Consider the following 22699-nt stretch of genomic DNA (forward strand, 5'->3'; position numbering starts at 1 on the left):
GTAAGATAGGTATCTGCTCCTACTTGGTTCATCGTGCTGGAAGAACTCAGTGAGGTATTAGATGTAAAAATCACTATGGAACCTGTAGAGTACTGGGCTCATGTAAGGCAGTAATAATACTGATGATATATTAATGACCCACTGTGGACATCTCATCAGACTGCTGTTACACAGTACTTACACGTATTTTATCAGCCAGCTCTACCATTCCAGAATTTTTTTTTTCCCCAGCCATACTTAGGTAAAACAGATCAGTATGTTAAATGGTGCTGGAAATCTTATTATTAATCAGAATTTTACAACATTGTTGAGGAAGAGGAAGGGGAAACAATTTCTGTAGTCCTCCAGGATTCTAAATCCTGCATTCACCCAAATGGATAAGGTCACAAAGCTGGCCAGCACTTGAATCCAGGTCTACTAATTTAAAATCTAGAACAATTTATGTTATACTTAACAACTTTTTTTTAACATACTGTGTACTTTTAAATAAAAATCATGCAGTCATAAACCTTTTATATGATGGCATAATTCTTCATTTTTCTTTTTCAGATAATACTAAATATACGTATACTCCAGGATGCCCAATTTTTTACTGCTTACAAGATATTATGCGAGTCTGTAGTGAATCCAGCACTCACTTTGCTGCACTTACAGCAAGAATGTTAATAGCCTTGGATAAGTAAGAACTGCCATTAAAAATATTTTTTAATAAATCAAATATATGTTCATATTAGATATTAGCTCTGAGAGGTAGAAATTCTTTTGGAAGAAAATAATAAAATTAATAATATATATATTAAGAAATGGTAAGTTTTTGAAGTATAATATAAAAATTTTAAACCCCAAAGACAAGATTGTCCTGATTTGCTTGCAACATGTTAAGTTTATTCTTAGAAAATGACAAAGATTGCCCTGGCCTAAGAATTAAGATTCCTTTGTTATAAAACTAGATTTAGTATCGATTTACCCTTATCAGTGAACAAGTCGTTTCACCTGTCATGCCTTTTGTCTTTCTGTAACAGCAGGTCTAATGTCACCTACATCTCAGTGGTTTAAATTTTTAAAGGGCTTCATGTTTTTTGAAAAGGATTTTAATTATTATTATGTTACATGCATTAGAAAAAAAATAGTTTGCTATGTCCAATAACAGAACTTTTATTTACAGTAAATGAAGTACTTAACACTAATTAAAATTATAAAAATCCCGGGACTTCCCTGGTGGCACAGTGGTTAAGAATCCTCTTGCCAATGCAGGGGACACGGGTGTGAGCCCTGGTCCGGGAAGATTCCACAAGCTGCACAGCAACTAAGCCCATGCACCGCAGCTACTGAGCCTGAGCTCTAGAGCCCGTGAGCCACAACTACTGAGCCCATGTGCCCCAACTGCTGAAGCCCATGCACCTAGAGCCCGTGCTCTGCAACAAGAGAAGCCACCGCAATGAGAAGCCTGTGCACCTCACTGAAGAGTAGCCCCCACTCGCTGCAACTAGAGAAAGCCGAAGACCCAGCAGAGCTAAAAATAAATAAATAAATTTATTTAAATAAATTTATTTTTTAAAAAAATTATAAAAATCTGAATGTAATATTAGAAAGAATTACACATCAGAGTTGGATAGTAGTTTAGTTTTTTCATCTTCACTTTTTAACAAATACATCTACTACCTCTTTTTTTTATTTTGCCAGGTGGTTAGATGAACGTCATGCACAATCTCACTTTATTCCAGCTTTATTCCGACCTTCTCCTCTTGAGCGGATAAAAACTAATGTTATAAACCCTGCATATGCTACTGAATCAGGTCAGACAGAAAACTCACTACATATGGGCTATAGTGCACTAGAAATAAAGAGTAAAATGTTAGCCCTAGAGAAAGCAGATACCTGTATTTACAACCCTTTGTTTGGATCAGATCTTCAATATACAAACCGGGTAAGAGTTGAATGAATTTTGGCTCTGATTTCAAAAGACATTTCATTTCAAATGTAATTTTTTTTCCTGAGATAAATGCATCTATTACTAATTGTAAACATTAAGATGACATCCGTACTTAGCTCTGTTTTTATACATCAAAGTCAAGTATCTAAAGCTCTTTTTGTTTTGTTTTGTTTTCCCTTTCTAGGTAGATAAAGTGGTAATAAATCCATACTTTGGTCTAGGAGCTCCAGACTATTCAAAAATCCAAATTCCCAAACAGGAAAAATGGCAGAGAAGCATGAGCAGTGTCACAGAAGACAAGTACTGTTCTGGTTTTCCTCCACATTGCTTTTTAAACACCTACATTCTAATGTTAAAGTACTGTTTAAAATGATATATGCAATTAGTATGCAGTGTCATCATTGCATAAATGATTTAGTTTACAGCTGCTCAGTGAAACATAGCTTTCATAGATATGTCACATTTGTTTCAAAACAATCTGAATTTCAACAGTGCTTTTTTGTTTTTTTTTTTTTCCTTTTAATGATTAGGGAACGACAGTGGGTAGATGATTTTCCTCTCCATCGAAGTGCCTGTGAAGGAGATTCGGAATTATTAAGCCGACTTCTCAATGAAAGATTTTCAGTCAACCAATTAGATAGTGACCACTGGGCACCCATTCATTATGCATGCTGGTAAATAGATTATTCTTTTGTTTTTAGAAAGAATGAATCCTTAGTTTATAAATGTTAGTGCTTCTTTTCAAAGCTGTTCTCATTCCAGCCACTTTTTCCTCTACCATGTTTGCCTTATGAGCTTTCTCTGTAGTAGTCTTTGATTACTGTGTATGTGCCACACCGTTCAGATTTACAAGGTCTGCCCCACAGGAAAAGTATCATTAATGTTCTCAGGCATCCTGAGGTCATGCAGTAGGATAGCTAATGACTAGCAAGTGCCATTGCACAGCACACGGTCCCTTATTCACCCTTGCAATTTCTATTGTTTTGTACTGGAGTTGTGTTATGTTTGTTTATCCTTATTATATTTTATTTTATTATTATTATTATTTATTTTTTATCTTTGGCTGCGTTGGGTCTTCGTTGCTGCGCACAGGCTTTTCTCTGGTTGCGGTGAGTGGGGTCTACTCTTAGATGCAGTGCGCAGGCTTCTCATTGCAGTGGCTTCTCTTGTTGCGGAGCACGGGCTCTAGGCCGTGGGCTTCAGTAGTTGTGGCATACGGGCTCAGTAGTTGTGGCTCACGGGCTCTAGAGCTCAGGCTCAGTAGTTGTGGCGCACGGGCTCAGTTGCTCCGTGGCATGTGGGATCCTCCCGGACCAGGGCTCGAACCCGTGTCCCCTGCATTGACAGGCAGATTCCTAACCACTGCGCCACCAGGGAAGTCCTGCAATACTTTTAATAAGATAGATAATTTGATTCATGTGAATTTGAATGAAGACTGATTTAACTGTTTAGTAAAGAACATAAATTACTTTATCTTGGAAATGTACTCTTATTCACTAATTGGTACAAGGATTTAGAAAGGGAATACTGGGCTATCTCATCAAGAGACTGGGATTTGGGGCCTATCTTTATAAGCTTAGACAAGATGTTTTACCCCTCTTTTTCTGTTTTCTCATCTTTATAATGAGGGGTTTTATTAGATCAGTGGTTCTCAAACTTTTGTGTTAGGGCTCCTTGTCATTCTTCAAAATTACAGGATCCCAATTAGCTTTGGTTTATGTGAAGTATATCTAGTGTTATTTACTATATTAGAAGTTTAAACTGAAAAATATTTTAAGCATTTCTTAATTCATTTTAAAATAACAATAAACATATATTAACATAAATAACAAAGTTTTATGAAGTATGCCCTTATTTTCCAAAAACAAAAAAATTAATGAGAAAAGTAGCATTATTTTACATTTTTCCATCTTTTTACTGTCTAGCCTTGTGGAAGATAGTTGGATTCTCACATCTGATTCTGCCTTTAATTTGCTGTAATTTTCATGTCAGGTAGCTTCTAGAAAACTCCATTGTACACTTATGAGAAAATGATAATGAAAAGGGCAGATAACATCTTAGTATTATTATGAAAATATGTTTGACCAAGAGGACACCCTGAAAAGATTTCAGAGATCAAAGAGTTTCCTGGATCACTCTTTGAGGACCACTTAATTAAATCACTCCTAGGATTGCTCCAAGCTTCAAAAATTCTCATATCGATGACACGTGCCTAAAAATTTTCTTTACTAGAATCACCATTTTCCAAAACTATTTAAGTTGGCTTTCTCCCCTTATGGGTAACTTGTCAGCCACTCAGTAAAAGTCTCACTGACATCTCATATTTTCTCACCTCTCTCAAATCAGTGTCTTCTCTCTCTGATAGTACTTTCAGGCTTCATATCATTGCTAAAGAGTATTTTAGAACTATGATGATTTGGCTCCCTACAAATTATTCCATCTGATTTCATTTGGGCCTTCACTGTAGCCAGCTGTGTGTTGTCTTTGTCTCATTCATCTTGTCAGCCTTTTGGTCCCCTGTAAACTATTCCAAATCTTTCTACTCTTAAGCACTTAAACTTCCACCACCTTTTTTCTCTACTCTCATCAGATAGTTTTACCCCCTATTTTCAGAGACAGTTGACGCCATCAGAAATGTCCTTCTTCTCCACCCCAATCATCAGTTTTTGTTCCCATCTCTCTCCTGTATCATAGGGTTTGCATGAAAAATCCTTCTTGTTCCCCATTAAATTCACTTCCTACATTGCTGCACTTTCTTTCCTCTTGTCTTCAAACATATATGGTTCCTCTCCCTCCTTGAAAAAGAACCTTAATTTGAACCTGCTGCCTATTCTGGCCACTATCCTGTTTATTCCCTTCCTTTCATAGCCAGACTTCAGTGGTAAGGGGGCCACACACTGCTTTCTCTTTTTCACTCTTCATGAACCTTCTTAACCTTTTCTGAGTTTTTAATCTCTTTCCCTGCTCTGCTGCATTAAATGCTGTTGACCACCCCTTTGTTCGAGGAACAAATTGTAGTTGAAAGGATAGCTATAATGGAGCTATAGTAAAGGTCAGTACAAATGCAAGATATAACTGATACCATTATTATTATTATTGAAATACTGGTCTCCATTCTGTGACCCAAGCATGTGTTATAGTATGGAAACAGCTATACTAAGATTCAGAAAACTGGATTCTAACTGGCTGGTAACCATGAGACCATGGGCAAGTTACTTAACTGGTACAAGCTTCATTTTTTTCATCTGTGCGCTAGAAATATCTCTGCCTGCATCATAAGTTGCTGTGAAGATTATATTAAATAATTGTGTAAGGAAGTACCTTGAAAACTTTAAAGAATCATACAAAATATGTTTATATTAATTATTTTTATTATTACTTCTTGAATTGCTCCCCTAGTATCTTTTCCTATCCTGAAAGTGTTTTTCAAGATGCATTTCATTGTTCTAAAATGTTCATCTTTCTCAAAATTCTGTCTCAGAAAGATTTCATCCATTCCTCCCAGCCTTAACAGTAATTCTTTTCAGTTGGATGAATTTGCATATTCTTAAATATCTCAAGCCTTTGCCTTCCTCCTGAGTACCAAGTCTGCATTTTCAATTGCCAACTGAACAATTTAGTCACTCATTTTTTTTATTATACATAAGGCAGTTTGGAGAATGCAAAGACATAACCTTCAAGGAGCTTCCAGGCTTATAGAAATGTATATATACAAGGATGAAAGTAGATAAAATGAGATTAAAAAGTAAAACTGAAATGGTAAAATGTAATGGGAATATAGAGGAGGTAGATTTTAAACCGTTTCAGAGAAATAATAGAACTTAACCTAAACAAAGTCAGGAGGGGGGAAAAGGACATCTCAAGAATAGCTAAGAACATGAGCAAACAGTCATATGAATAAGAAGGCTAGGATACAATTAGCAGGTTTAGGGCGTAGGAAAACCATAGGGTATGTGAAGGGGAAGAAAGTTGACAGCAAATCGTGTTAGTTCTAAAGATGTGCTATTTTCCCCTCAAATGCACCATATTTAAAAGCAAATTTCCTTTCCCCTTCTACCCATTTATTTCCAAAAAATGAATTACCTTTCCACCATTGCATTAGATTGCGACCTTATATACGTCTTTGTAACCAAATGGTGGACTCACTATATCTCGCACATTCTTTGTACTCTGCTTACTCTTTTTCCCACTATCTAGAATATTTACTTCTCTTCAGCATCTCTTCAGCTTCTTCCTATTTAAAATCCAGTTCAAATTATTCTTCTATCAGAACACTTTTCAGAACTGAGACTGAAATCTTAATCTTCCTTTTCCAACATTTTTTAAAGCATTAATTATATACTATTATGATTTGACAAATACATATTTTTTGATTGTTCTCCTCAACTGTTACTTAAATTTTACAGCGTTATGTTATTTATCTCATGTTTTTGGTTTCCTCTCTGATTACATTATAAGCCTTTACCAGAGCAGAGACCATTCATCTTAACATATCTTTGTGTCTCCCACATTGCCTCATACAGCAGCTATGTGGAGAATTACGTCTTTGGGCCTATTTTGTAAATCAAAGGCAGGGCTGGGTAAAAAGCATTATTAAATTTATGGGTTACTTTCTGCTTCTGAAAATAATTTTGACTAAAAAGTTTATCTCCCTAATTTATAATTTTTGTGTTTTGTGTGATAGTGATTCTCTATCATCTGTTCTATCTTGTATTTGAGATTATATTTTCTCCCAGTTGATGAGAAATAGAAACAGTTGAACTGAATCAGAGTAATTCATAAGAAATCCCTAAGCACTGAAAACATTACATCAGTGTCTTCATTCCTTGTTCTCTGCCCTAGAAAAATCTTAGATTTCTTTGAGATATTGTCTAAAATTTGGATTTTTCAAACATTTCAGATGACTTTTTAGGTGTTTTATTTTTTTATAGGTATGGAAAAGTTGAAGCCACTCGCATATTGTTAGAGAAAGGAAAGTGCAATCCAAACCTTTTAAATGGACAACTTAGTTCTCCTCTTCATTTTGCTGCTGGAGGAGGACATGCTGAAATAGTACAGATTCTCCTAAACCATCCAGAAGTTGACAGAGTAAGTTATTTTCCAGGCTTTTTTTTTTTTTTAATGATCAAACAGTGAATAACAAGTAATGACACTAAAATGTTAAGTTATACACTTGAGAGGTCAGCTGAAAAATAGAAACAAATTTCACTTACTATATAGAGTAAGTAATATTTATGTATACACTTTGCTTTTGTACATAATTTTTTAGATTATAGTAAAATATGTCTCACATAAAATTTACCATTTTAGCCATTTTTAGATGTACATTGGCATTAAGTACATTTACATTGTTTTAGAACCATCACCGCCATGCATCTACAGAATGTACATAAAATTTAACCTCTTTTCATTTTATATTGTATTTTCTCAAAAATAACTTTAAGAAGGAAGAGGATATTTTGGAATTTGTATTAACAAGTATTTTAGGACTTCCCTGTTGGCGCAGTGGTTAAGAATCCACCTGCCAATGCAGGGGACGTGGGTTCGAGCCCTGGTCTGGGAAGGTCCCACATGCCACGGAGCAGCTAAGCCCATTCACCACAGCTACTGAGCCTGCGCTCTAGAGCCCGCGAGCCACAGCTACTGAGCCCACATGCCTAGAGCCCGTGCTCTGCAACAAGAGAAGCCACTGCAATGAGAAGCCTGCGCACCACAATGAAGAGTAGCCCCCACTCGCCGCAGCTAGAGAAAGCCCGCGCGCAGCAACGAAGACCCAACGCAGCCCCAACGCAGCCAAAAATAAATAAATAAAATAAATAGATTTAAAAATAAAAGCTTTAACAAAACCTTTGTTGTTGCTGTAATCAGAACTTTTGAAAAACAATAATCACATTGATTAGTGCTTTGAGTCTTTCATCTTTGGCAGTTCATGTTTATTTTAAGTATAGCATGCACTAAGTTTGCTTAATATGTACTTAACACTTGACAGTAGTTTTTTAATGAAACTTTTTTTTTTAAGAAATTCACGTTCTTTTATTTATTTATTTATTTATTTATGACTGTGTTGAGTCTTCGTTTCTGTGCGAGGGCTTTCTCCAGTTGCGGCAAGTGGGGACCACTCCTCATCGCGGTGCGCAGGCCTCTCACCATCGCGGCCTCTCTTGTTGCAGAGCACAGGCTCCAGACGCGCAGGCTCAGTAATTGTGGCTCACAAAAACTTTGATATTTTCCCTTATTTGTACATTTGTAATGCCTTTTATCTTTAACCTTTTCTTTTTCCCCCACATTTCTAGCACATAACAGACCAACAAGGAAGATCTCCTTTAAATATTTGTGAAGAAAACAAACAAAATAATTGGGAAGAAGCTGCAAAATTGTTGAAGGAAGCCATTAACAAACCAGTAAGAATTATTTTCATAAATACTAGTTAGAGCCAAGCATTGTATTTAAATTGATAAGTAATTTGAGGATCTGTGGCAAGAGTGGAAGGATATAAATGTATGGATGGCTTCTTTCCTGCTTTTATAAAACCTCATGGTTAGACTTCATAGGTATTAAATTTGTTATCATCCCTAATATTTGGACATTTATTCTTGCATATCAAAATAAAACTGCATAAATAAATCTTTCGATCACTTAAAATTAATCTGATTTCCAGTGTAATTTGTATACTTGATATGCTGATTACAAATTTTAACCTATTCATTAAAGCATCTCTCTCTACTTAGGCCTTCTAAGTAATATATTATATTTGTAAATATTGGTTTGGCCAAAAAGTTCGTTTGGGTTTTCCCATAACGTATGAAAAACCTGAACGAACTTTTTGGCCAACCCAATAATAATATTACACATCATTTGGTAATTTAGTTTCAGCAAGTTGTCATCTATTACAGATTCATTTTCCTCCTCAAGATAGTGAATGGGTTAAAATAGGAGATTTCTAAGTCTTTTATTCTGCCAATTCAACCTGGCCTTTCCACCTACTTATGTACAAAATAATTAGCAGTGACATTAAAATAGAGAAGAATTAACAATTAGAAAACACTCAGTTATGCCTGAAAGTTATAGTGACGATAAAACTGTTATCAGTTTAAAAATTGTTTGGAAAAAAAAAAAAAATTGTTTGGAAACTTGCAAACCAGATAAAAGGATTTATACCAACTGATAAAGGATATAAGTTTTATACCAACAGGTATAACCCATATGTTTGAGCCTTTCCAGACATTTCTATTAAGTAGGCAATGAGTATTTGTTGAGTATTTCTGTAAATTTAACACCATAAAATGCTGAAAGTGATGTGATAAAGAATACCTATTCTTTATTTATTCAGTACATGATCTCTGCCTTTAAGGAAAATTACACACATTCATACACATTTTTGTCAAAACACTATTCCCTGAGTACAGGACAAAAGCAAGGAAATAGATAAGCAGTATAGGCACCCTTATGTTATACTTCGTTGCAATTTGTTTTCTATTTGTATAGTTAAAACACATTTTTAGGGACTTCCCTGGCGGCACAGTGGTTAAGAATCTGCCTGCCAATGCAGGGGACACGGGTTTGAGCCCTGATCCAGGAAGATCCCACATGCTGTGGAGCAACTAAGCCCATACACCACAGCTACCGAGCCTGTGCTCTAGACCCCGCGAGCCACAACTACTGAAGCCCATGCACTGCAATGAAGAGTAACCCCCTCTTGCCACAACTAGAGAAAGCCCGTGTGTAGCAACAAAGACCCAACGCAGCCAAAAATAAATAACTAAATAAATTTATTTTGTAAAAAACCACATTTTTATTTCTCATATAATTTTTATATCTGAATGTATAAGATAAAAGGAATTAGGTACTTTTATCTAAAATGAACCGTCCTGGAAGTTGTTTGGTGGCATCAGTTACTTCCTATAACAATAAAAATGTATTGAGAATATCATTTCTCTCTGGGATTTTCTGAACAGGAGGAAAGAAACTGGCTCAAGGTCCATTGTTTCATAACTTTTATCTGCAAAGTCTTCTATCACAGATTCCTCTTAGGACAAATTATTGCTGGTACACATTTCTACATTCTAATTTGTGGCCCACTAAACTCACGAGGTACTTGACTAACACCAGATTTAGTTAACCAAGTCTATATCCCCCATTTGATATTTACATTGTACATTAATGGCTTTAAAATATCCTTTCAGAAGATTTTGAAGTTGAATATTTTTTAAAAACCCATTTGCCTTAGTTTCTCAAACTTATTTGACCATGGAATATTCAGAGGAAAACATGTTAGAAAATATAAATAATGAAAGAAAAATTTTTAAAAATATTGCTAGAAGGTCCAGTGGTTAGGACTCTGTGCTTCCACTGCAGGGGGCGCAGGTTCGATCCCTAGTTGGTGAAGTAAGGTCCCGCAAGCCACATGGCAAGGCAAAAATAAATAAATAAAATATTGCCAGAAGATTCTCACTTGAAGTAGTTTTTAAGCAGATGAAGTTGAAATTAAAGCATTTTGTTGTATTGGGATGTATAATTTATAACCAGGTTGCATAATTTATTATCATTCTTTGTCCCAGTATGAAAAAGTTCGAATATACAGAATGGATGGATCATACCGTTCTGTTGAACTGAAGCACGGAAATAATACCACAGTGCAGCAGATAATGGAAGGAATGCGTCTCTCTCAAGAAACACAGCAATATTTCACTATTTGGATCTGTTCAGAAAATCTCAGTAAGAAACTTGTTATTCTGTTGTATAAACCTGATTATTCCTTTTTGAGAGTGGGTTGGTAAACTTAAGTATAGCATCAATTATTATTGACTTCTAAATTTTCAAATGATACAGCGTTCTTCTCTTTTATACAGATTGTTTATGTTCAAACTGCTGAAACAGATAAGCCTCTGCTTCCTCCTGGCTCCTCTTTGTTCATACAATGTTTGAAGTGATAAAAACCAAAACATTTTTTCTTTGGCAATGAATTTGATTTGAATGCCGTTAAACGTAGTGCTCATCCAACTTGCCTTTATTTTCAGTGCTCACCTCATCTCAGAATAATACAGATTTTCTTTTTCTGTATATTGGTTTTCTATCAGATCTTTGCTATTTAAACTCAACCCAATGTCATTGTAGATTTGTCTCTCAAAGTATTGCAGATACATAAGGGATTTCATTGAGGTGGTTGTGATTGGTTATCTAGTGATTTAATTGTATTTTTTTAAACACCAAATTCTACGGATTTTCTTATTAAATAGGCAATCATGGAATTAAGGATCTTAAATATATTTGATAAATTTTATTCATTTTCAGATTTAGTCTCATAATTCTTATATTCTTAATAAACAGTTAACCTCAAATTGGGTAGTAATGTTGATTAAAGTCAATATTGTTTTAAATTTAGACCTTTAATTTGTCTGTGTTCAGTACTTAGGTACAGAGAGTTTGATAAAAAGTTTCTATGTGTTGATATAATTGGTTCATTTTTACATTATCATTTATAAAAGGAAAGCTGTTTTTCAGGCCTTCAACTCAAGCCTTATCATAAACCATTGCAACATGTTCGTGACTGGCCAGAAATACTTGCTGAATTGACTAATTTGGATCCCCAAAGGGAGACACCGCAGCTTTTCCTAAGAAGAGATGTGAGACTTCCTTTGGAAGTTGAGAAAAAGGTTTGCTCAGAAATCTGTTTTACAGTCATTTAAATGTTCAGAATCTACTGAGTTCCTGTTTTAAGCACTAGAGGCAAAAATTGTGCTCTTCCTTTACAGGAGGTTTTATTTCTGTTTTTCTGTTCAATCCTTACATCCCTGTTGTAAGTGGTAGAGTTTGAGTCAGTCTGCTTACAAAGCCCCTGGTTGGTTTTTCCATTTCCCCACCTCCATTGTCTTAGAATACAAAAGAAATAGAGACTCCATCCTAAAGAGAATTACCAACCAGATGGGAGAAAGATTTTAGAGTAGAAAAAAATTTTAGAGTAGTTAGAAAGGGAGTACAGTGTCAGATAAACTTAATAAAGGGCTAATCAGTTGTGTAAACTTCAGAGGAGGAAAGAGATGCACTGGTGTAGGGGGAGAACAGAAAAAACATTCTGGATAGAGAAGATTATATTTACAAAGGGGACATTAAAAAGTTATTCTCAACAGTTGGTAAATAGCTGCTTTTGACTCAACAGAGAACTATATAGATAGTAAAAAATGAGGATGGAATTTACATTTGATTAAAAAAAAGTCTGTCCCAAACAAGTACGTTTGGATTTGAATTACTGTAAATTTTAGAGGAGAAGTGAAATAATGCCATCTGAGGGATGACTGGACAAGGAAGAAACCTAAGGGAGATGTTACAAGTTAAACTAGGTGATAATCTAAACAGTGGTAGCTGTGAAAACCAGGGGGAGAAAGAAAAGTTCCAGGGTCTCATAAATTTGGTGAAGAAAAAATACACAATTTCCTGATTCTTTATTCAAGAAAATATTAGACAAGGTTAAATAAATTTCAGCACATGAAAATTTCAATGACCTTGTCCAAACTTGGTAAATGTGTTTTATGCCTGACTATTCATATGGTCCCTCTTCTGTTGTCAAACTAAAGGTAGAAAAGGCATTTGACAAAATCCAGTAGCCTTTCATGGTAAAACTCTCAGAAAAGTAGGATAGACGGGAACTTCCTCAGTATAATAAATGGCATTTATGAAAAACCCACAGTTAACATACTCAGTGGTGAAAGACTGAAAACTCCTCCTAAGATCAGGAACAAGACAAGGATACCTGCTTTCACCACTGCTATTTAACATAGAACTAGAAGTTCTAACCAAAGCAATGAGCCACACTCCCCCCACCACCACCCCCCAAAAAAAAGGAAAGAAAGAAAAGAAAAAAAAAGAAAGGCATCCAGATTGGAAAGGAAAAAGTAAAACTGTCTCTGTTGATCACAAATGACATTATCCTGTATATAGGAAATTCCAAAGAATCTACATAAAAGCTACTAGGGCTAATAACTGGATTCAGCAAACTTGTAGGGTACAGGCTCAACACACGAAAATCAGTTGTTTCTATAACCAGCCACAGACACTCCACAAAAAAAAAAGGAAACTAAAAACTCCATTAAAATAACTTCTAAAAGAATAAAATACCTAGGAATAAATTTAACTAGAGAGCTGCAAAACTTGTACACTGAAAACTACAAAAACACTGCTGAAAGAAATTAAAGAAGACATAAGTAACTAGAAAGACATCCCATTTTCAAGGATAAGAAGACTTAATATTGTTAAGACATCAATACAAGCAAAGTGATCTACCAATTCAACAGAGTTCCCTAACAACAGACATTTTTGCAGAAATGGGAAAGGCGATCCCCAAATTCATTGCAAAGGGCCTTGAATAGCCAAAACATTCTTGAAAAAGAAGAATAAAGTTGTGGGATTCACATTTCCTAATTTCTTAGTACAAAGCTACAATAATCCAAACAATGTGGTACTGGTATCAGGATAGACATAGACCAGTGGAATAGAATTGAGAGTCCTGAAGTAACCCCATATGTCCATGCCAACTGCTTTTTGATAAGGATGCCAAATGCATCCAATGAAGAAAGCATAATCTCTTCAACAGATGATGCTGGGACATCTGGAAATTCATATGCAAAAAGTATAAAATTAGACCCTGATCTCATACCGCATCAGAAATTAACTCAGTGTATCAATAACCTAAATATAAAAGCCAAAACCATAAAACTCTTAGAACAAAATATACAGGTAATCTTCATGACCTTAGATTTGGCCTTGGAGTTTTAGATATGACACCAAAAACATGAGTAACAAAAGAAAAAATAGATAAATGGGACTTCATCAAAATTAAAAGCATTTGTAAATCAAAGGACATTATCAAGAAAGACAAGCTAGAGAATGCAAGAAAATACTTGCAGATCATAAATCTGGTAAGTGTTTACTATCCAGAATATAAAAAGAACTCCTACAACTCAACAACAAAAAGACAACCCAATTAAATTGGGTAAAGGACTTAAATAACATTTCTCCAGTAAAGATATACAAGTGGCCAACAAGCACATGTGAAGACACTCAGCATTATTAGTCATTAAGGAAATACAAATCAAAACACAATGAGAAACCACTTCACACCTACTAGGATGGTTGTAATAATAATTTATAAAAGAAGATGTTGAGTTTTGACGAGGACATAGAGAAGTTGGAACCCTTGTATGTTATAGGTAGGAGTGTAAAATGGTGCAGCTGCTGTGGAAAATAGTCGAGTGGTTCTTCCAAAAACTAAACATAGCATTACCATTTGATCCAGCAATTCCACTCCTAGGTATATACCTAAAGAAAACAAGAACTCAAACAGATACTTGTATTCCAGCATTCTTAACAGCATTATTCATAATAACCAAAAAGGTGGACACAAGCTAAGTGTTCATCAACAGATAAATGGATAAAGAAAATGGAATATTATTCAGCCATAAAAAGGAATGAAGTTTTGATACATGTCATAACATGGATGAACCTTGAAAACATGCTAGGTGAAATAAGCCATACACAAAAGGACAAATACTGTTTGATTCTACTTATCTTAAATATCTAGAATAGATATCATAAATGGAAAGTATATTAGTGGTTACCATAGGTGTGATGGGGGGAGAGAATGAGGACTTAATGGTTACAGAGTTTCTGTTTGGGCGATGAAAATATGGAAATAGTGGTGATGGTTCACAACACTGAATGTAATTAATGCCACTAAATTCTACAGTTAAAAATAGTTAAAATGGCAAACTTTGTTAGCAGTTCTTAAAATGTAGTAGATGTATGAAATTTGCAAATAATCTAAATATACTCAGCCTGTCTTCTTTCTCCCTAAGTAATATTTTTAAAGTTGGCTGGTAGAGGAAGAGCAATAATGATAATACTTGGATATTAATTAATTGCATATTATATTACAAATAATATAAAGTAGGCTCAAGTGAAAAGAAGCAAGGCTTAGTGAGTACTTAAGGTGAATCAGAATATCACGATCATCTGATAAAGTGGTTGCGTTCTTTCACTCATTGTGTAATTGAAAAATTCCTATTTTTACCACCTGAAAAATAGAAGAATTGCATTTTTTTGGTTAGGATTATTCTTTTAGGATGAAAAGAGCCTGCTTTCATTTAAAAAGAACAATTGTTGACTAATAGTCACTGAACACACTATTAGGAATTATAACTATTCTCTACTCAAACTCTTCAAATTCACTAAGTTAATTTTTATTAGAAAAATGTTTTCTTTCATTTTTCCCAACAATTATTTTGAGAAATTAAAAACCCATAGGAAAGTTGAAAAAGTAATAAACTTCATACCATATACCATTCATTAAATTCACTAATTGTTAACATTTTGCTACATTTGCTTCATCTTTCCTCTCTTTTCATTGTGAACCATTTAAAATTGAGTTGCAGACATCCTGGCACTTAATCCCTAAATATTTTAACATGCATCTTCTAAGAACAAGGATGTACCTACATAGTGTAGTACCACTTTCAACCTAATAAAATTAATATTTCCATAATAACATCCAATATCAGACCCATATTCAGATTTCCCCCCAATTTTTCAGTCTCTTAAAACTCCCAACTGAAGGAGCTAGTCAACGTTCATGCTTTGCATTTGATTACTGTCTCTTTAAGTCTCCTTTAATCTAGAGCAATCCCCTTATCTTTTTTTCCCCATGAAATTCTGTTTCAGTTTTTTTAATATTATCAATATATGGAGTATTATAAGGTATTATTTTAGTTAGTATGACAAAATTTCTTTTACCATAAGGAATTTGGGTCATTTTGAATCATATTTGGAAACACACTAAGTATTCATTCAGAATATCTATAATTGGTGATTATTTCTAGGTAGAAATGTATTCTGTAGGCTGGCATTTTTCAATGTTTGTTAATCTTATCAGATAAAGTGAAACTTTAAAGTTTTCAAAACTTAAAAAAAGTATGCTCTCCTTTAGTGTTATTTGAAAGTGCAAAGTACTGAATATTTTTTAGTCAAATCAAAAATGTTAAGCTTTTTTCAAACTTCATGTGTCCTTCTGGGAATTAACACTTCCTTTTATCTTCTTTGAGGTTCACTACTATATTGTGTGAAGCACAGATTGTAGAATAATGTTTGAGGAATATAAAGAATTTAAGTAAAATTGTACTAGAAGTTATACACACTCATATCCATAAACTGATGATAATTTTATTGAACTGTGAATCAGAGGTTAGCAACCTATGGCCTATTGCTGTATCTGACCTGTTGCCTATTTTTGTATATCCTGCAAGCTATTAATGGTTGAAAAAAATTTCAAAAGAATAATATTTCATGTCATGTGAACATTTCATGAAATTCAAATTTCAGAATCAATATAAAAAGTTTTAGTAGAACTCCAACATTTGTAGATGTATTGTCTATAGCTGCTTTTGTGCTACAATAGCAGAGTTGAGTCGTTCTAACAGACTATCTGACTCACAAAGCTTAAAATATTACTGTCTGAGCTTTAATAGAAAAAAATTGTCAACCTCTGCTTTAAAGCAATAACAGCTTATTTATATGAAATTACATAGCTTTTGCTTTTTCATATTAGATAGTGGCAAGCTGTACATTTATAACAGGAAATTGTGGCCTAATAACCAAATTATACTTTTTCTTTTAAGATTGAAGATCCATTAGCTATTCTTATTCTCTTTGATGAAGCCAGATATAATTTATTGAAGGGCTTTTATACAGCTCCTGATGCTAAACTGATAACATTGGCAAGTCTACTGCTGCAGATAGTTTATGGAAATTATGAGAGTAAGAAACACAAGCAAGGTTTCCTAAAGTAAGTATTTAATACAATTCATGGTCTTGTGCTATACCCAAGGTTCAGTTTAACCAAGAAAATTTAGAAATATTACGTTACTAAGAACTATTTAGACGTTGGTTTGGAATTAAATAATATAAGGCATGGAATGAGAAAAAAAAAAAAACATAGTAAAGCATTCTTTAAGTTACACTGTCTCCAAAGTTCTTTTTCTTATATTTGAGTATAGTTTGATATGCCTTATATTTGTTAGCTTTATCTTTACTGTATGTTTAAATAAGTTCACTAAAACCTGACTTGGATTAGTAGAAAAAATGTTAACAAGGCAGATGCATTTCAGTATAGCACCACAAAAACTAGTTCATGTTTCATGTTGAGAGAAAACATTGAGGTTTTAGCGTATCTAAAGTTTGTTTATTGTAGTTTTCAATATTCAAAAATATTTTGTGGCTACTGAAAGAAGAAACATTTCTCTAAGTTGAGCAATATTAGGATCGTGACTTTTTGCTTAAAATGTTGAGAGTTCTCTGATATGTTACAATATAATATTTTTCAGCTCAAAAATCATATTATTTAAAGCCGTTTACATGTAAATAATTATATTACCTTAGCTACTAAAGATGATTTATTTAAAAGATGTTGGCATATTTGCTTACAGTGAAGAAAATCTAAAATCCATTGTACCTATTACCAAATTGAAAAGTAAGGCACCTCACTGGACAAACCGAATACTTCATGAATACAAGGTAAGCTGTTAAATAGAAATAAAAAGACATTTTATAGCCTAGTTGAAATTTTGTTAGTATTATTAATATGTTTTAAACATAGGTACATTACATTTTATTCTTGAAATTAAATAAGGATCTTACAGTTCACATGCCTGAAAGGAAAAGTAGCAAAATAGGTTTATTTTTAATAATGTAGAATATTTTACTGAATACCGTCTGTATGCTGGATACTGTGGTAAGTGCTAGAGATTAAAAAAACACGAGATAATACACTATCTCTATCCATGAGGCACTTAAAAATGTAATAGAATAGATAAACATTATTTTTAGACCTTGATATTTCTTTTTTTTTAAATATAAGATCTCAAAAGAAAAACTGCCTTTGGGATAATGTCACACAATTTTATTTGTCTTTGGGGTAGCCTTGATTTTAGAAACTGTTTAGTTGACCTGTTTGGATTATCAAAGGTACATTCTTCTTTCACATCTGTTTATTTTACTTTGTTTTTAGAATCTTAGTACAAGTGAAGGTGTCAGTAAAGAAATGCATCACCTACAGCGCATGTTCTTACAGAATTGTTGGGAAATTCCTACATATGGAGCAGCTTTCTTCATAGGACAGATATTTACAAAGGCAAGCCCCAGTAATCATAAAGTCATCCCTGTGTATGTAGGTGTGAATATAAAAGGACTTCATCTTCTCAATATGGAAACTAAGGTAGATTTTCATCTTTTCAGCTGTTTTTGACCAGTCACATTATGTAATATCTAAAATAACAGTACTAGCCTACATGAACAATTTCATTCATTCATAATAGCAAAGGATAGGGGGGTGAAAATGAAATGATTATCAATAGGGAGTTAACATATTAATTGTAACATTGAAATACCTTGCAGCCATATAAAAGAATGAAGAATATTTTTCTGTAGAATGATCTCTAAGATATATTTGGTGCTGAACCATATGTAATATGCTACCATTCATGTAAAAATGGGTGGAAATGGGTATTTATCCGAAGAAAACAGAAACACTAACACAAAAAGATACATGCACATCCCTGTTCATTGAAACATTATTTACAGTGGCCAAGATAAACAACTTAAGTGTCCATCAGTGGATGAATGGCTAAAGAAAATATGTAAATATATACAATGGAATATTATTCGGCCATTAAAAAGAATGAAGTCTTTCATTTGCAACAATATGGATGGACTTTGAGGGCATTATGCTAAGTGAAATAAGTCAGACAAAGATAAATACCATATGATCTCACTTATATGTGGAATCTTTTTTAAAAAAAAAAACAAGCTCATAGATAAAAAGAACAGACTGGTGGTTGCCAAAGGCAGGGAGTTGGGAGATGGGCAAAATGGGTAAAGGGAGTCAAAAGGTACAAACTTCCAGCTGTAAAATAAATAAGTCATGGGGATGTAGTATAGAGCCTCGTGACCATAGTTAATAATACTGTATTGCATATTTGAAAGTTGCTAAGAATAGATCTTAAAATTCCTCATCACGAGAAAAAGAAATTTGTAACTATGTATGGTGATAGATGTTAACGATACTTATTGTGGTGATCATTTTGCAATATATATAAATATTGAATCATTATGTTGTATACCTGAAACTAATATAATGTTGTATGTCAATTATACCTCAAAAAATGGGGGGAAGTGAATAGTATATGTGCATAAATACGTATTGCTTTTGTATGCATAAAATGTCTCTTAAAGCCTTTGGCGGGGGGAACCATGTAACAGAATAAGAGTAGAAGGGAGACTTTTCATTATATAGCATTTTGCAACTTAAAAAAAATTTTTTTAACTGTGAATGTATTACCTATTCTAAAAATCAATTAGATTTAAATGAAAAAAATACAGATTTAAAAAAGGAAATATAATATCTGACACAAGTGGTTCATTTTGCAAATTAGAATTAGTTATAAGAACATTTTGGGGGGCAAGATGAAGTGTGGATGGGACTGTGAATACCTGTTAGAACTGTTCAGAGGTTTTCTATTCCACCATCTTGATCTGGCCGCCCCTACTTCAGAGCTTTTCAATCAGAGGCTTATTACTGTATTGTGCTCCTTTTTCTAATCAAACTCATGATAATATAAATATGGGGTTATCAATTACTTTTAGCATATTTAACACATTTCACAGGATAAACAGCTTTCTAGTTAGTAATAGGAAGCAGATAAAAGTCTATTTTGTTCATTCAGATATGTCATGAATAGACTATTTTCCAAATCAGTTTAAGTAACTAAGCTTACGCATTTTTTAAAGGCATTTTAGATTAGGGAATTTCATCGTAAACCTAACTTTTTTCATCATTTTTGTAGGTCTTTATTATGTAATCACATACCTTCTGAAAGTATCCCAATTGTAGTTTAGTTATTTCCTGATAACTCAGGATCATCATTATGGGCAACAGTTATTTTCCCATACTGTTAGATATGCCTGTGAATGGAGATAAAGAATATGTGGGACATAGGGCAGTGACTGACTTGGAACTTGATTTTTTGAAGTCTCTGATATCTGCTTGCTTTGGAGTCATTTGCTTATCATTTTCTATTTAGACTATTTTACTCATACAAAATAAGCTGCTTCTTATTAGCTTGTAACTACTTTTTCTATTCCTGTTGTACTAAGGAAATGAAGGAGAAATTCCCCTTGTCATTTCAAGAAATTTTTCCTCTGCTATTTCAGAGCATTTTATACAAATATCTGCAAATTCTTCTTCATTGAACTGGATGGTGATACTGTGGGCATAACACTGAGCCTTTTCTCTAAACTATATTTTATGTTTGACTTTTGGGAGCATTCCAAATTTAGGCAACAATGAAAAGTTTTATATAGTATTCAAATGATGTTTCAGTAATATCTTATAACATTTCATATTATGAATAATATTCTGGTCCAGGAATTGAGTAAGTGAGATAGCAGTAGCAGGCAGAGGATGATAGTGTTATTAAGAATCTGCTTTTTCTAGAAATATAAATAGAAATGCTGTCATTGGGCATATATAAAAAGGTGATTGAAACCAAGGGTAACAATGTTTTCTGTCCACATAATCATTACCTTGTGTTCTGTAAGCTACTGATAAATTTATGGCACCTATAAAAGCTCTAAGATAATTACATTTTCAAACGATCAAAGATAGGAACAATCAGCTTGTCCTCAGTTGTCTTAGATTGACCAAATCTGCTAGGGTTGAATATGACAAGCTTGCTTAAATAAACATCTTCATCTGCAAAAATACTTTCATTTGCATTTAAAACTCTACATATGGGATACATTAGCCTCAGAGATTAAATCTCAGGAAAAGCCATAGAATACAGCTGTGTTTTTTTTTAATCTCAATTACTTCTGCCTTCTATATTTTGTTATTGTTTGGAATAATGAAAGTTGCCCCTTAGAAAATACAGCTCAGCCAGTTTCATATACTCATCAGAGACCTATCTGTCTACTTACATAAAATGTAGGCAATATCAAATAGGTAAATGCAGTGTTACGGTTCAATGTTTTACTATAGTGAAAGCATTACAGTCTTCATAACTGACCTGTACTTGTTGATATATCTTCAACCTTAATACCACTGCTACATCCAGGCAATAGATTACCCTTTGCTGATGTCAATTTATGTAGACCATAATGCACTTCTGAAATAAAACTGGTTCTTTAAATACCCATATAGTGCCATTGTTCATGGTCACTTGTCAGTCAACATCACTGTTTCTCCTGTGTGTCCTGGTTGGCTATGTCTACTTCTGACTTACATGGTTTCCCTTTTCTGCTCTCAACTATCCCTGTCATTTCTCTTACTTTTTGACTTCCTTCACTAAGCACCTTCCCCTTTGTAGGTTTTACCTCCTAATGAGAGCTACTTTTTCCTTCTGGAGCAGACTGGTCTCTCAAAACAGCCATGTGGGCTCTTCAACTCCATTCAGCCGTTTTCATTATTGTGGATTTCTCAAGAATTCCTTTCTCCCTGCACACTGTCCTTTAAAAACAAAACCTTTATTTTTAACTTATGGCTTCAGTGCTTTTGTTGGTCATTTGACCTTCATGTAATCGAGGAGTTGCTATACCACAGATGTATTTTTTTTTCTGTATATTAAACTGTTTTGAGGACATATTAAATGGACAGTTTCCTGTCTCTTGATTAAACAAGTTTCAAGTCACTGATCCAAAAGATAGACAGTTTAAGGTTTTATGATATCTTGACTCAGTGTTTCATTGTGTACTTTGGTAAATAGCTATTTTAGCAGATCCTGTCTATAAGTTATATTTTATAAGTATAGCTATTTTTAAGTAAGATGTTATTATTTTCCCATTATAAATGGTATACACTCATGTAAATTAATTATATTACGTTTCACTTACAGAACCTCACTTTCAGAATGCCCTAAACCATTACCTTTCTGGCATATCCTTAGTTTATTATTTACAATCATTATGTTAAGAACTGCTAGTCATAGAGAGGTAATGTTTCTCAACATACTTATTTTAAAGAATGGCATGAACACTTTCTTTGTATATGTGTATACAAAGAATATATTTTTAGGGTAAGAAAATGTAAGTTACTACTAGGAGATAATTGTTTTTTAAATAATCCAAAGAATATATTGGATTCCTATTTAAATATACCATTATGTTACAACATGTAGGAATAGGGTACTGTAATTGGTTTTAAATAGTTCTGTTGAATATATGAAGGATATATTATTAATTTTTAAAATAATGCTTATATTTACAATAAATATATCAGTGTACTTATTTTCAGTGATATGAAATTGCCTAAATCAACATGTTACCCTATTACATAAATTTCAGATCTGAAAGTACTATATGAATATTCAAAAGGTACTAAATATATCAATAGTAAAAGGAATTGTTTTTAAGATGCAGAAAGTAAAAACTTGCAGTACACTTAATTTATTTGAAAGCCACTGATAGAATGGGCATCTTTTTTTTCCCCCCCATCATTGGGTAAGTTTAAGGTGTACAATATGTTGATTTGACACACTTAACTGTTTCAAAATGGTTACCGCCATAGCATTAGCCAACACCTCTATCAGATTGCATAATTACAGTTTCTTTTTTCTGGTGAGAACATTTAAGATCTACTCTCTTAGCAACTTTCAAGCATATAGTACAGTATTGCTAACTATAATCATCATGCCCCACATTAGATCCCCAGAACTTATAACTGAAAGTTTG

The 22699-nt window shown here is 33.6% G+C and overlaps 1 protein-coding gene across 7 annotated transcripts in view; it reads left to right on the forward strand.

Annotated features, from left to right (window-relative positions):
• KRIT1 (KRIT1 ankyrin repeat containing) overlaps nucleotides 1-22699 on the forward strand; it is a 44579-nt gene that overhangs the window by 9797 nt on the left and 12083 nt on the right. For 6 of the 7 annotated variants that reach the window (XM_082471833.1, XM_082471829.1, XM_082471831.1 and 3 more), the window contains 11 exons: nucleotides 550-679; nucleotides 1684-1927; nucleotides 2118-2233; nucleotides 2464-2607; nucleotides 6865-7021; nucleotides 8227-8334; nucleotides 10492-10648; nucleotides 11435-11586; nucleotides 16597-16763; nucleotides 17404-17491; nucleotides 17985-18191. In XM_082471833.1, the coding sequence (XP_082327959.1) occupies nucleotides 550-679; nucleotides 1684-1927; nucleotides 2118-2233; nucleotides 2464-2607; nucleotides 6865-7021; nucleotides 8227-8334; nucleotides 10492-10648; nucleotides 11435-11586; nucleotides 16597-16763; nucleotides 17404-17491; nucleotides 17985-18191 (1670 nt within the window). The remainder of the gene's footprint in view (nucleotides 1-549; nucleotides 680-1683; nucleotides 1928-2117; nucleotides 2234-2463; nucleotides 2608-6864; nucleotides 7022-8226; nucleotides 8335-10491; nucleotides 10649-11434; nucleotides 11587-16596; nucleotides 16764-17403; nucleotides 17492-17984; nucleotides 18192-22699) is intronic. The other variant, XM_082471835.1, reaches the window with a different exon arrangement.

Source organism: Balaenoptera physalus (assembly GCF_965194825.1).
Source record: "Balaenoptera physalus genome assembly, chromosome: 8".
Taxonomy (NCBI): Eukaryota; Metazoa; Chordata; class Mammalia; order Artiodactyla; family Balaenopteridae; genus Balaenoptera; species Balaenoptera physalus.